This window comes from Mastomys coucha, unplaced genomic scaffold, assembly GCF_008632895.1.
Source record: "Mastomys coucha isolate ucsf_1 unplaced genomic scaffold, UCSF_Mcou_1 pScaffold14, whole genome shotgun sequence".
In the NCBI taxonomy this organism is placed as follows: Eukaryota; Metazoa; Chordata; class Mammalia; order Rodentia; family Muridae; genus Mastomys; species Mastomys coucha.
This window is the reverse complement of record NW_022196896.1, coordinates 117581184-117596382: the sequence shown is the minus strand read 5'-3', so window position 1 is coordinate 117596382 and position 15199 is coordinate 117581184. Positions and strand designations below refer to the sequence as shown.

The following is a 15199-nucleotide window of genomic DNA, read 5'->3' as shown; positions in this document are numbered from 1 at the left end:
TGACTAGCAATGAACAGGTTCTCTGTGAAATGCAGTTTGGGCCTGCATCTCTTCCTGGTACAACAGCCCCACCTTTCACCAAGCAAGGCACAGTGCAAACAGATGTGGGCATGTATCCTTGGGACTGTACCTGTGCATGAGAGCCCACATGCCACGGGCTGCAGAGGTGGGGTGGTTGGTGTGAAAGCAGGGCCCACGACAGTACTGGTAATGAAGGTTGCCTAAGGTGCAGAAGAGACATTTATCACACAACAGGTGTCACACAGCATACATAGGATCACTCCACATGCTGTGGTCACCTCAGAGAAGCCACTGTATTCTGCATCTGAGTACCTATGGGGCCCTTATTCCTCTTTCTCTCCCCACAGCAAGGGATGAACTCTGGCCACATTTCCAGCCCTCTCAGAACTCTGCCCACCTTGACTTATTTCTCCTTCTTTCAGGCAGATGCTGAATTGATCTGTCTTAGGAAGCTTTGCCTCCCTGCCCTCAGTCTCAAACTTACAAACATACACATAAATGTATAAAAGGACGGTGAGGAGACCCACAACAAATATTTCATCTTCTATTTCAGAAACAGGGTTGATGCTTTCAGAAGTTATTTTGGGAAGTAAAATGTAAACTCAGTCTCCCATTTTCCTAGAACACCAGTTAAAAAGGGACATTCTTTGACATTCTTACCTACAAGGTCCTGGGTAGGAGGCACATCCACAGTGCAGCAGGAAGTGTCCAGCTGATACACAGAATTTAAAAGCCATCTTCCAACAAGGAGCAAAGACATACCTATGGTGTCACAGGTGGATGCTGGAGACACCCTCGACACATACCTTACATTCAGGGCCATGGTCAGTTATCCTAGCTTCAGCACGTTTTCAAAGTCAGCTGAGAAGACCCCAAACCTGAGACATTCAGAGATTGTGCATCTGCTAACATCTACTGCTGCTATATACAGGGGCCACTTTGGCTCCAGCCTGGGGGATAGTTTACGTTTCATTTTAGTTGGCTTCTGGACCGTAACACACAGCAATTGTAAGCAACAGCACTCTTGGTATGAGCTCCGTTTAATAGTGATTTTAGCAGAACATTCTTTGGGGCAGGTAATTAGATGTTAAATAGCTCAGCTGTACTTCAAAGCTAAGTACTAAAGCCCTCCATGTGCACTTGCTGGAGTGCTTAGCACATGGCACAGTTGGGACAAACAGCTGTGGTTCTACTGGAAAGAAATTGGGTTGACATTAAAATCCCTGTCAAAACCATGATAGCTTCTATTATTCTGAAGACAGGAGTTCTATGACAATGTCTTCACTGAGTAGTGTTGTCTCCTTGGGATGATAGTATGACAACCACTGTCTAGACATCTTGTCAGTTCAGCATCTCATGCCCCCAAGGAAGACCCAAGACTCAGAGAGGCCTGTAGACCATGCCCTAGGAAGACAAGCCCATGGCATGCAATGCTGTCAGTCACACAGAAGCCAAAGGATCCAATGGCACTCTCTACCCTGTGACTGACTACAACATGAACTTGCTCCTGACCATTGTGGCATGTTTCTAGACAAATTGCAGTATATGCACTAGGTAAATGCTCACTTAAATGCTTTGTACCAATGAAATGGCAGTTCAGTGTGCCTCTGTTGCTGCAGAGCACACTGACAGCTATGTAGTCTAAGGTCAAGGTCCTTCACTGAAAAATATGACATCATACAGATGAGTCCAGGGCAGAGATCTGCAGCTACAGCCCCTGTGTGGAATCCACCAGTTTGCATCTTTCCTCATCATCTGTGGTTGCTGCTTTGACACCATGGGGCATCTGTACCCTCTCTCACCCAAGACTAAAAGATTTCCTGCCCAGACTTTTGCAAGTTTGTTGGCACCCTTTAGCTGGACGTGCCCTGCACTCTAACATTGGTCCACAGGGCCCCAAGGTGCAGGCAGGTTTTTGGAAAGTCCCTTCGGCCTAAAACAAACAATTCCAGCAGACACTAGATTGTACCCCTCCAGAGCAGCAGAAGCCCAGCCCTCCACAGTGGCCCACTGTGCTCTGAAATGCCTGTGTAGGCTCCAGTTACCTGGGCTTGAGTATGTATATTGTGTAGGAGCCAAGCCAACTGAGGTAGCATGGAAGGCCACACCACACCACTTTACTCTGCCTTTCTCTATCTAAGCTGTCTCTGGGAGCTCCAGCACAGACAGACCGTATTCCACCACCCTGAAGCCAGGGGGACTGACAGCTGAGGTGTGACCTAGAATCACTCCTGAATTGGTCCCACTGGGTCATGAGTGTTTTAGCTAGAGTTGGTACTTTACTAATTGTGATAGGTAGGAGAGGTTGAAGGAGGGAGAAAGTGGGGTTGATCATTATTTTGGCAGTTGAGTGCATGGTAGGAGGAACCATAGTGCATCTGTCTTTCGTTCCTGTGTGTTCCTGCATGCACACAGTTGATAAAGGCCCACCACATGTGCTAGAAAGGATATGAGACAGAATTCGTTGTCTTCTAAGTGGGACAGATCAGGTGAGGCAGCTTCACAAACAGTAGCCCAGAAAGATGCCAAGTGCCCCAACAGGTTCACAGCCCTACCTGTGAAATCACATGACCAGACAACACAACCACCTTCCTCATCTGCTGCAGGAGTGTAGAACACTCCTGCTAGAACAAATATCTCCCTCTCAGGGTCCCTGCTGGCCCCCAAAAGGAAAAGTTGGCGTTGACCGCTCCTCATCTAATGAAGCAATGTCTGAGGCTGGACTCTTTGTGGCCCTGCCCCATGGCTTGGCCGTGGCTGATGGGTCTCGTGCTGAGAGGTGGATGGCTTGCCCATTGAACTCCTCGGTGGTGCTCATGTTGGTGCTCGTGTTCACACAGTTCTCTTAACTGTGAAATCAGTTTCCCCTGTTGCCATTCTAGGAGTCACCTTTCCTCTTTAATTCACTTTCACACAAACATAGATGGCCATTGATTATGGGCACAGATCTCTGTAAAGTAGGTGGAAAGCCTGTATAAGGACTGCAGAAAGCTAGCCAGGGCCTGTGTCTTCTCAGCATTGTGTAGACCTGATTACTTCCTATGTTCCTGGGACGAAGCAGCGTAAGGAAGGAAGGGTGTGTTTTGGTTCACAGTTCAAGGGTGTCATGGCCAAAAAAGTCAGCAGCAGGAGCTTGAGGCATGAGCTCATGATGCATTTACAGTCAGGAAACAGGGAAGAAGGGCATGCGGGTGTCAGCTTGCTTGGCAGTCCAGGGCCCCAATTTGTGGGATGGTGTCAGCCTTACTTAACGGTCCTTAGCCCAGTAGCTGATGTAACCTAAATAATTCATCATGGGCATGCTCAGTAGACTGTCTCCAAGATGATTCTAGATTCCACCATGTTGACATCGGTACTAATCATCTCAATGCGCCTTTCTTAAATGAGAGCCCTGGAAAGCATGTCCTGCTCGTTCTGGATAAGGGGAGTGTTTGCATAGATTTCTTTCCAGTTCCACTGGAGCCATCAGATCTTGGCCCACTGTGCCACAAGCTTCAAAGAACAATGCATTTGACAGCTACAGTCTTCCACATCCCACGTCCTTCACTGATCCAGTGATGCCTTCTCTTGTCCTTTGCAGAACGGTGGTCATGCCAATCGCAAATGAGTTTGCCCCAGATATGGTACTGGTGTCATCAGGCTTCGATGCTGTGGAGGGCCACCCCACACCTCTTGGAGGGTACAATCTCTCTGCCAAATGTAAGTCACCAGAGTTTACCTGTCCCACTTTCATGTCTCCTCACATCATAATTGTTTGTGTTCTCTGTGAGGCAGTAGGAGGGATCTCACTTGCATTTCTTACAGCATGAAAGTGCAAACAGTCATCAGCAATCCCTGAGCAGCAGGAGGCTGAGAGTTGAAAGTCACAAGTTCTACCCTTAGGACAGAAACTCAAAAGAGCCTCAAATTCACAAGGGCATGCACCAGTTCTGTCAGCTGTACTGTGGGCATGAACTCTCCTCCAGTCCTGCCTGGCTGACATGTGCTTGGTGCTGAGTTTTCTTCTCTGCTAGAGTAGGCCATCTCATCTTTCTAGGCTTTAGAGCTGGAGAAGGAGCCAGCTAAGAGGCCTTATGTCATAGAGTTGCTGCTCTTTCCATGGAAGAGCTTGCCTCTGGCCTTACCTTCTGCTCTGCTGCCCCACACAGAGAAGATAAGGAAGGCCTCTGGGCTGTAGCCCCTTGGGTCACACAATGGCCTGGCTGGCTGTCACCTGTCCATCTGTAACCCTTTGGGTCACATGGTAGTCTGGCTGTGTCACCCATCCATGCTAAGCAGAGGCAACAGGAAGCCTAGAGTCCTGAAACCATGCATGAGTGCCTTCCTCAGTCAAGGTCCTGGCATCCTGGACCTGCTCTCCTCTCTGCCCATCAGTGCATCTACTCACAGAGGGTAGCCTGTCTCTCAGCTTCACCATGGTGGATGATGTAGACCCAGCAAAGGAATAATGAGACAGGAGTTGGCTTTTAGGGTTGTCAGTGCCTCTCTCCTGCTGTCATTGCTCCTGTTGTGGGGTCCCACAGGGGCACAGAGTACCCATGTACCACAGTCTCTGTAACCCCAAAGCCAGTATCAGTGTTTCCATCAGAGACACGTGGGTTTGCCATCAATTTTGCCCACTAGCTTCTCACAGCAAGCAGAAGATAAAGCCTAGTGTGGACCTGAATCTGGTCTGGTGAGTGGGCTGTTACTAGGGCTTTCCTAGTGCCTAACCTACATCAGCCTGTCTGGCTATGCATAGAATCCCCATGCCCAGCAAGTGATGTGCTGGCAGTTGGCTATGAAAACAGAGAAGACTGTGTGACTCTAGATGGATACAGATAGCCAGAATGGATGTGGGAAAGCTCCGTGGCCGCACACAGCATTGTCATGGGCATGCTGCCTTCCACTTGTATATGTATGTACACAGCATACCAAATGCCCAGGAAGGCAGGTAGTGCAAAGCCTTAGATGGGGAACATACAGCACTGAAACCAAAATTCAGTCAGTCAGATGAAGATACAATCCAAAAGCCAAAGTAATGGTCATGTTAAACCGGCCTTGGTTAATGAAGATGACGTTTCAGCCCCTGTGTTTATAGGGGTGCTGAGGGGAATATCTGGGGCTCTCCGCTCACGTGTCCTTCTGCCTTTTCAGGTTTCGGGTACTTGACCAAACAGCTGATGGGCTTAGCTGGTGGCCGGATTGTGCTGGCCCTTGAGGGAGGCCATGACCTGACAGCCATCTGTGATGCTTCTGAAGCCTGCGTCTCTGCTCTGCTGGGAAATGAGGTATGGAGTGGGCAGGGTCCTGCAGGATGTGCCTCACCACAGGCAAAAGGCTACTGCAGAGAGCTCAGGTGGGAGGAGGCACCCTCTCTACTGCAGAGAGCTCAGATGGGAGCTCTCTACCTGAGTGGGCAGCTCACCCAGCATTAGGCTGCAGCTAGATCCCAGCCCAGGTAAGAGGTCTGACTTTGGCTAGGAGATGAGCAGAAGGGACACAGTGGGCCCAGGATGCAGAGGTGCTCGCTGCAGCACATTTTCCCTTACTGTTTCACTCATGTCAAGGATAACGTGCTGGCTAGGCCTCATGTTACTCCTGAAGTCTGCAGTGTGGTCAGGTTTCTCTGAGTTTTTGTCTGTGGGCTTGAGTGGAGTCAGCATGCTCAAGCTGAGTTTTTAGCTTAGGGCTGGGCTGGGACCTCTTTACTCGGCTATCATTTACCTTGTGCATTCAGGAGCAATGCTTAGGTTAGGGTTCTGCACTGCCCCACTAGTACTGCTGGGCAGAATTGGGACATTGGCCTACACAGTAGTCTTCAGTGGGTCAGTGTCTTAGTCAGGGTTTCTATTCCTGCACAAACATCATGACCATGAAGCAAGTTGGGGAGGAAAGGGTTTATTTGGCTTACTTCCACATTGCTGTTCATCACAAAGGAAGTCAGGACTGGAACTCAAGCAGGTCAGGAAGCAGGAGCTGATGCAGAGGCCATGGAGGGATGTTCCTTGCTGGCTTGCTCAGCCTGCTCTCTTATAGAACCCAAGACCTCAAGCCCAGGGATGGCACCACCCACAAGGGGCCCTACCCCCTTGATCACTAATTGAGAAAATGCCCCACAGCTGGGTCTCATGGAGGCACTTCCCCAACTGAAGCTCCCTTCTGTGGTAACTCCAGCCTGTGTCAAGTTGACACAAAAAACTAGCCAGTACAGTCAGTCACATAAAACTCTTGAGGGCTAAAGTAGAGTGAGCACCACGTGTGTTCCCTCCTGCTTTGCTATGTAGACCTCTCTTGAATGGCTAGCTCCTTGTGTCTATAGCTGCACCCAACAGACCCAGTACAGCTTCAGGTTAGAATGAAGGTGAAGTTGTCACATAACCCTGGGAGCCCCTAATGCGTGTGGTACAACTGACACACAACCTTCATTGAAGAATCCCAAATCTAAATCTGTCTAGGCCAATGGTTCTCAACCTTCTGCATACTGTATTAAAGGAACTCTTTTATGTAGTTCCTCAGATTGTGATGACCCCCCCAACCATAAAGTTATTTTCATTGCTACTTCATAACTGTTATCTTTACTACTGTTATAAATCGTAACATCAATCTGTTTTCCAATGGTTATAGGTGGCCCCTGTGAAAGGGCCATTCAGCCCCCCCTCCACCACCACCCCCGCAACCCTGGGTCACGACCCTTAGGTTGAGAACCACTAGTCTAGGCCTTTCTGGCTGGTATGTGTATTTGTTACCCAATGTCTGCATGTGGTTCTTGCTTCATAGGTCTTGTCTTGCTCACATTGATTCCCTATGACTGGTGTTTAGATGCTAGAAAGGAGTGAGCCCAGAATGAGGAGCTCAATATTGGAGCCTGTGTCCCAGAGGCTTCTGGGTCTGTACCCTCTGGCATCTCAGACTGACCTCAGGTGTCACATACAAGTCCCTCAGCTTCGGGATTATAGTGGCAAGTGAATCAGCAGCTCTGAGGTCTGCGGCCCCTGCTGCACCTGCTCTTCAGGGCTTATGAAACTGCTGTCCCCACCATGTAGGCCAGGGTCTAGATAGCTCTTAATTAAGACCAACACCTGCCAGCTCAAGGTTGGTCCAGAGATCAGGATTGCTCTTGAAGGAAGTTGTCAGAAGTTCACAGAATACCAGACCCATAGTTAAGTGCATCATCTGTGTAGTGTGCTCTGCAAGTTTCGTTCTAAGACAGCAGAGAATTGGAGAGGAGAGTGAAATTGCTGCCTCACTATTTATGGCTTGTAAGCTTCTAGAACTAAATACCATATTCCTTCTCCCCCTTCTCTGCACCCCCCATCCCCGTGGACACCATTACAAGAGAAACCCTACTAGTTACGCCTCACTACAACTCTGTCCCATGCCACTGATGAGATGTTCCTTCATCAGAAGTGGGTGTACATCTCAGCCAAGTCTTTTCATCAAGCCCTGAGTACACTGACCAAACACTGAGCCCCCACTCCCTGGTCTCATGGATGCCAAGCCTCTCTGCCCTCCATTGTAGCTGGCATGAGAGAAAACCATCTAAACTCGAACAAAGATCAGGTACTTGAGAAGGCGGGTCAGAGACAGCAGTCAGCCACAAGTGTCCTCAACCCTTCCTGGCCAGCAGAGTTTGCTCCCACTGACTTCCCTGTAATCCTAAATGTGAAATGGCCACCAGACTAATTGGCATTATTTTCCAAGAATTATTTATTTTTATATATACATATACACGTACATACACACACACACACACACACACACACACACACACCATTTACCTTTAGACATTTTTTCTTACAGAAAAGACAACGGGGAGCACACAGGATATTTTCCTACTGTGTGACTCCTGGTCTAAGGGAATTGGAGAAGCCAGATGCTCATGGGTGGGCTCAGAGCACTGGCATAGTGGCACCTTGCAACTGCACTCAGTGCTACAAGAAGCCTAGGGATGGCAGCTAAGCCTAGGTTCCCTGCGGTGTACTGACCTGACTGTGGGAAGCTGGGAACTGGAGTTCAGAGACATGGGCACTGCTCAGGGGTCTGTGGCTCAATGGAGGACTCTTGCACATCTTGGTGTCATTCCGTGTATATCCCAAGAGAGGAGATGGACTAGATAGTGTGAAAGGACAAGGCATGCCAAAGGCAGGGTAACTAGGAGATAGCTGGAAGAACAACATGGAGAGGCTGAGCTCAAAAAGCTAGGATGCAACAGAGAAGGAAATGGGGAGGAGGCACATACATGAAGGATCTGTCTGAATTCCTGAGCTTCAGGGAAGGGAGGAGACTCAGCCTGCAGCTGATTGTTTCACACTGAAGAAGGCAAGAAGAGAAGCCAGAGCTATGACCCTGTCCCCATGTTGAAGGAAGTTTGAAATGTTGCTCAGGAGAGAGACCAGCTGGAAGTACAGTCCTAACCATATTAGGCAGGTACCTTGGTTCTTGGGTACTTCAACCAACAAGACAGCAGAGGAACAGAACAGGAGGTACAGTCATAGAGGGTTGAACACAGACCCCCAGTCCAGGTTCAGAATCAGATCAGCAGGAAGCTAGCACTACTGAGCTAGCCATATTTTTTGCTAATGGCCAATGGAAAGGAAGGGAGCCTATCACTCAAATGCTTCTTCTTGAGGAGGTATTGAGAATGAGGCTCTAGGATACATGCAGACACTCATGTGCATGCGTGCACACACACACACCAGGAAAAAGTGCTGTTGAAGCAGGTCCTGGACTCCTGCACCCTCAACCCCCGACCCCAGGAACCTACAAATGAAACTGCATGTTCTAGGGGAAGATGGTTATGACTCAAAGCAGATGCTTACAGATGTTTACTAAATGTACCCATCTCCAACCAAGCACTACAGAATAGTAAATTATTCAGAAGTCTCCAGTGACATTCATGAGTCACAAGCAAGAGTAAGACACAGGCTACATACAGTCTTGTAGGGCTGGCAGGCTGGTGTCTCTGGTCAAGAGTAGAGTAACTGAGCTCTGTGTGTCTACCACATGAGGGACCTAGCAACCCCCTCAGGCTACATGCCAGTGGCAAACCTAGGAGATGAGCTAGGGCTCAGGGTAAGGCCCACAAATGTGTGGCTGGAGCTGTCATGCAGAGAGAGGTGAGCTGCACTTAAAAAGTAGGGTCTAGATCCACCTAGTAGACTGGCTCTGTCCTGTGGAGGCTCACAGTAGCTAGTTGGGGCTCTAGGGAGGTGGGATGGAGGACAGCTAACTCTCTCATCCTGACAGTTGTCCTTTGTCACAGACAGTATTCATTTTAATTTCAGATGTCCTTCTCTCTGGCTTGTGGGTTTCCCCACCCCAGATAGAACCCTGTGCCTTTGGAATCCCAGGCCATTCTTGCCTTTGCCATAGTTCAAATATGTGTATATCCAGCCTTTGCTGGTGTTCAGTACTCTGTACTTTAAGTTACAATAAAGAGCTTGGCTTTTACCCCAGACCTGTCATTCCTCATACATTTGTGCTTCTTGGGGGGAAAAAAAAGCACTAGTTTTATCAAGCACTGTTTAAAAATTTCATGGATGCACAAAAGTTGGACAGAACCGCAGTCTGCCCTGAAGCCTTTGATGAAGGCTGATAGACAGTCTATTGGGCAGTCTGGCAAGTACATGCTGGGCAGCCAGCTGTGGGTAATAGTGATGGCCTGCTGTGAGCTCTACTGCCAGAGGAGGCACTGAGTGGCCATCTGTACGGGTCTGGGCTTCTGCACTGCGTGTGGGTGTCTCTTAGGGATCAGCATGGCTGCTGGGAACCAGTTCAGAGTAGTTCCACTCACAGCCACAGTGGAAGCCATGCCAGGTGTGCATGCTGTTTGTTAAACAGGCTGTGTGGAGCCCTCCATGAATGCCTGTGCATACTGAGAATGCCATCCACTGTGTACAGCCAGGCAGGAGGACTCCCATGGCCTTCCACAGAAGGTGGGACAAGGACGGTGGCAAAGACTATCTCATGTGAGAGATGTTCTGAAGGCTAGCATGTATTGTTGATCCTTCTGTGACAGTTCAGGGTTCATAGCCCCATATCACTTCAGCCCAATCCCAGAGCTGGAGGATGTTGAGGAGGAAGATGTAAAACGAGATGTTTAAGGGTGTTCCTCCATGAGTTTGGCCTCTTGTCATCTTGAGACTCCTGTGCTATAAAATACAAACATGGAAAGACCTGGCAAACATGAAGAGGAGTTGTGCTTACTCGTTATGTGTAACAGGCTGAAGTGGCTCCAGCTGAGGGCCCACTGCTTCCTGTCAGGCTGTTGCCACATTTGACATTGGTACCATGTGAGCTTTCTTACATTCACATGCACACTTCACTTCAGACACATCTCTTAAACACATACAGCCATCTGTGACTTGTGTCTGGTCCCCTCCTACTGCACAATTGGTATCCCCCATTGGCCATTCACTAATGATGGCTCTGCACCTCATAAGGACTCCTTCCTGGCTGGCTGCCTTCCAACCTTCTTAATATCCTGTCTAATCTGATGTGAGGAAGTCCCACATCCCTGTAACCTTTCTACCAAAGACTTGCCCCAAGGCTACCACGGGGCAACAAGATCCTGCCAGGACTGGAATGTATGCTTGTCTTATGATGGTAACCACCAATATCCTAGTTAGGCCAATGATAGCCTGTCATCCCTGTCTCAAATGAGTCACGTGCTTGGAGGAGGAGACTCTGGCTCCCTTCTCACCTCTTGCTAATGCACTGGCTTTGGTCACTGGCCCATGAAGCCTCACATCAGTCTGTAGAGCAGATTATGCTCAAACCATTTTACCAAGCAGGCTTGGAAGGACCCTCTAAGCTGTGTTGTAGTGCCATGGCTCACTTGGGAAAGCTGAATTTGAACTTGGCCTCCAGATCCCAGAGTTGATTACTGTTCAGGGCCTGTGTTGGCCTCCACTATAGATCAAGACCAGGTCCTCTAACATTTTTGCAAAGGGAACCATATTTTTAGTCCTGCTGTAATTTATCTGTTGGTTTTTTCCCCAAAACTTAACTCATCCTGTTCATGTTCATGGGAAAGACCTACATCTACAGTGATCACCTGATCACAAATACATACTTGTGGCCCTGCTGTGTCACCAACAGTTCCTGGCATTGAGCTATCTTCTTTGCCAGGCAGGTGGGACCTGTGTTGCTATTACCACATGGAGAAGCTAGACCTGCAGCTTCTCAGAGAAGGGAACAAGACCTGAGGAGCAGGACTGGGGAACAGCATCTGCTAGCCCTGGGGTTGAGCGCATGTCATATGGGTACCCTCGGAGAACTCGACGGATCTTCTGGGCCCATAAGAAGGCCAGACAAAGACTCAATGGAAGAGATCTCTCTGCCAGAGGAGGGAACTAAAGCCATATACAAATGGTTCCCTTGGTGTGGAGGTGTGGAAGATAAAACTGATGGCAGTCAGGATCAATGTTGAGAGAGAGAGAGCCTCAGGAGGCAGCTTGGGTTTCTGGGTATGGGGTCAGACAGATGGGGTCAGTTGCCGAGAATATCTGTCTTCCTTGGAAGTAAGAGAAAGGTAGGGTCTGAGTTGGAGCGGGTGGGACGGAATATGAGAAAACTTTCAGACTTAAACCAGCTAGCCCTGTGGCCACAGACTCACCAAGAGCCCATTGGCCTGTGCTGTTGTAGGGATTGACAGCCTAGAGCCAACCAGAGAAAAGTCTGGAAGCCAGAAGGATCTATGACCCCTCATTGCTAGAATCAGTTTAAGATGGAAATTTATGACCTCCTGCCTGGGCCCAGATGCCCCAGCAAAGTGGGTGATGTTCCAAAAGCACAGGCTCAAGTCCCTGAAGCTGGGTCAGGGCAAGAGCCTTAGGTGTTACGGCCTCTGAAGTGAGTCTACACTCCTAAACCACTGATACTGTGACACTGTGACACTGTGACAAAGATAGTAGAAAATCCCTGCTATGGTTCTGATCCCACCACCCTGACAAAGGGTTTGCTCATATACCTGACAGAGGCCTCTGCTAATTATAAGCCTGGCAGTGGACTGGTGGATTAGTCTGCCCTCAAGATGACAACCCAGTGACCTCACAATCAGAGCAGAGCTTGGCCCATGCAGTGTTACAGCAGCCTCCATGATGTTGAGTTGTAGGGAACTCCAAAGTCAGAGCAGGGCCATTTCCTGTGGGTTGGGTGTAGATCCAGAGCAAGGAAAGGGGACCAAAGGAAACCCTGGGCTCTTTGGACACAGTTATATCAGAGTTTCCTGATAAAACTCCACTGGGAACTACGTGTGCAGGTAGAGCCCAGAAGAGGAGCTGGCTGCAAACCTGTTGGTAGTGTTTGACAGAGAGGCATGAGTCAGGATTCCTGGAAAGAATGGATGTGCCTTCCCTCCTGAGAAGGAGCAGTGCTCCTGTGGACAGTTGACCCAGGGCCCTGACCATCAAGCTGAGGCCTGAGCTCACAGGAGTAATGCCTAGGTTCCAGGATCTGGAAGGGATGTAAGTGGTTCTTCCCAGAAGTTCTGCTTTGATAGCAGAGAGCAGAGGATGGCATTTGCTTATGGAGAACTTCAGAGGTAAAAAGAAGACTCATCTACTGACAGCCTGCAAAGCGGGTGACATTTGAGGGTTCTGCCTGACCTTAGGTGCCCAGGAGACTCTTAATCTCAGCATAGAAAGCACAGCTAAGTAGGCCCACACTAGAAACAGCCCTTGGCAAGGCTGTACTCTGCAGAGTGGATGGCCAAATGTGTTGTGGCAGTGCTAGTGCAGGGTACCCTGCAGAAGCAGCTCCATGTAGCTTTCATCAGGCCTGGGGATGTGTCATTCGGACCACTTGGTCAGGAGACCCACCCTAAGTGTTGGACAGAAACTGCAGCAGAGCCTGCATCTCTCCACAGTGCTCTGTTCCTCACACTGCTTGGCATCCCTCACTGTCTCTGCGGCACGTGCTTTGTGAGTGCCGCACATTGTTTCCCTGGGTTATATCATGTTGGGGCGACGTCTTGTTCACTGATGGATTCCAGGTTTCCAGAGCAGTAATTGGCATTTTCTAGACTGCTCACTATTGAGCAGGAATAACCACACTGCTTCTGCGCCTAGAGCTCTGGCGTGCTGTGTGGGATGAGCACCATGGTGCCTCCAGTATTCATTTCTGTTGAGGATTGCTTGGACTACTCCGTGCCTGTGTGTTTCCAGTTGAATTTCCAGACTATGTAATGAATGTCAATGGAATTTAGATAGGAACTGCGTTGTCTGTAGATAGCTTTTAGTAATATAACCATTTTCACATTGCTAAGTCTTCCAATCCATGAATGTGGACAGTCTTCCCATTTCTGGGTTTTTTGTTTGTTTGGTTGGTTGGTTTTTGGTTTTGTTTTATTTTGCTTCAGTGTTGTATGACTTCCCTTATAGAGGTATCTCACATTTTGGGGGGGAAGGGGGTTGGGTTTTTTTTTTTTTTTTTTTTTTTTTTTTTTTTTTTTGGTTTGTCAAGACAGGGTTTCTCTGTGTAGCCCTGGCTATCCTGGAACTCACTCTGTAGACCAGGCTGGCCTTAAATGCAGAAATCCGACTGCCTCTGCCTCCCAAGTGCTGGGACTAAAGATGTTTTTGCCACTACTGCCCGACTGGTATCTCACATCTTAAGTTTGTTTTATTTTCAGTTTTGAACAGGCTTATGAATAGAATTATTTTTGTTTTTTTTTTTTCTTAACAGGTTTGTTAATATATATTTAAAAGCACTGATTTTTGTGTTGACATTTGTATCTTCTTTTGCTGATAGTGTTTATCAGATCTAAGAATTTTTTGGTAGAGTTTTTAAAATTTTTAAAGTGGTGGGTAAAAGTGGGGTGGACACCCAGAGAGGGGCTTGCCCTTCTCAAAAGAGAAGGGGAAGCGGGGGTGGAGGGGGACCTGTTTGTGGGGTCCTGGGAAAAGAGGAAGGGCTTATACTGGCTAGTAAAGGGAATAATTAGATAAACTTAATTTTAAAATTCAGGAAAGAAAGAAGTATAGAAATGTTGTAGGGACAGGAATAATTTGACTTATTCCTTTGCTATTTGTGTCTTCTCTGTTTCTTTCTCTTGTCCTTTTGCCCTGATTTGAATGTGTGGTGGTGGACAGCATGTGGGTCTGTCATGAGTATGCTTCATTTTACTGATGTTTTACCAACTGTTTTAGCTCCCCCTGCACCTCTGCTAGGATGTGACATTGAATTTTGCCAAAGACTTTCTCTGCGTCTGTTGAAGCGATCACGTGCTTTCCTGTGGTTTTTGTTTCTGTGCTACATTATTACACCATCACTTAACTTATACTGAGCCATCTTTGGTGGCCAGAAATGACTCTAACTCAGTTATTGCGTATGATCTTTTTAGTGTGCTGTTGAACTCAGTTTGTACTTCTTTCCCAGTACAAACTGAGAAATTTGCACTATTTGTTCATCAAGGAGACTTGTCTGCAACATTTCCTTTTGTGTTCTATCCTTACCCAGCTCAGGTGTGAGAACAGTATGGCACCAGTACAGACAGACATATACAAGCATGAAGTGGAATGGGCAGTGCTGTACATGTGAAATCTGGAAACAATAAGAGCAGATGTAGCAGGGGAAGGGAGACCGTTAGGGAGACAAAGGGGCCTCTGGTGGAGTAGAGGGGGAGCGTGTGGGTAACGGGGAGATGTGACTGAAGCACCTTAGACCTTAGATGCTATAGAAGCCTACAGTTGATGAGCACTGTGGCAGTCAGAAGAACAGTACAGTTAGGACAGGGTGGGTGTTTTCTATGTGTGGAGCTCCTTCCCTGCTCTCACATTCTCATCACTGTACTAAAGCGGTCATGCATTAGGTATTAGATGCTTTACACAGGACACTGGACAGAACTTTAAACATAGTTGTGCTCACAGATTGACTCCGTGCCTGGAGTGCGACTCACTGTAAGATCCTTCCTCTGGTCTGAAGTGAACACATAGACGCTTCATCCCTGAGGGCAAGCCTTCTCTATCCTGTGTCCTTTCTCTTGGGGACACAGAGCATCTCACTGCTGGAAGGCCACCATACTCACCCTTTCCAGCTTCCATATCAGCTTTCACGAGCAATATTTTCTAGAAAAGGGGAAGAAAATGCAGTTGAGGAAGATTTCTGAGCAGCTGGCACAGGCAGAAAACAGACATGTCCATTCTTTATAGACTCCTGCTGGGAGGGAGCCCTGGAGCCCTGGAGCCCTGGTGAT

At 48.3% G+C, this 15199-nt stretch overlaps 2 protein-coding genes across 8 annotated transcripts in view; both read left to right on the top strand.

Annotated features, from left to right (window-relative positions):
• The window catches only part of Per2 (period circadian regulator 2), a 750618-nt gene that overhangs the window by 199367 nt on the left and 536052 nt on the right, over positions 1-15199 (top strand). The window lies entirely within an intron of this gene.
• Hdac4 (histone deacetylase 4) overlaps positions 1-15199 on the top strand; it is a 257625-nt gene that overhangs the window by 231963 nt on the left and 10463 nt on the right. For all 7 annotated transcript variants that reach the window (XM_031368438.1, XM_031368437.1, XM_031368434.1 and 4 more), the window contains 2 exons: positions 3602-3720; positions 5158-5291. In XM_031368438.1, the coding sequence (XP_031224298.1) occupies positions 3602-3720; positions 5158-5291 (253 nt within the window). The remainder of the gene's footprint in view (positions 1-3601; positions 3721-5157; positions 5292-15199) is intronic.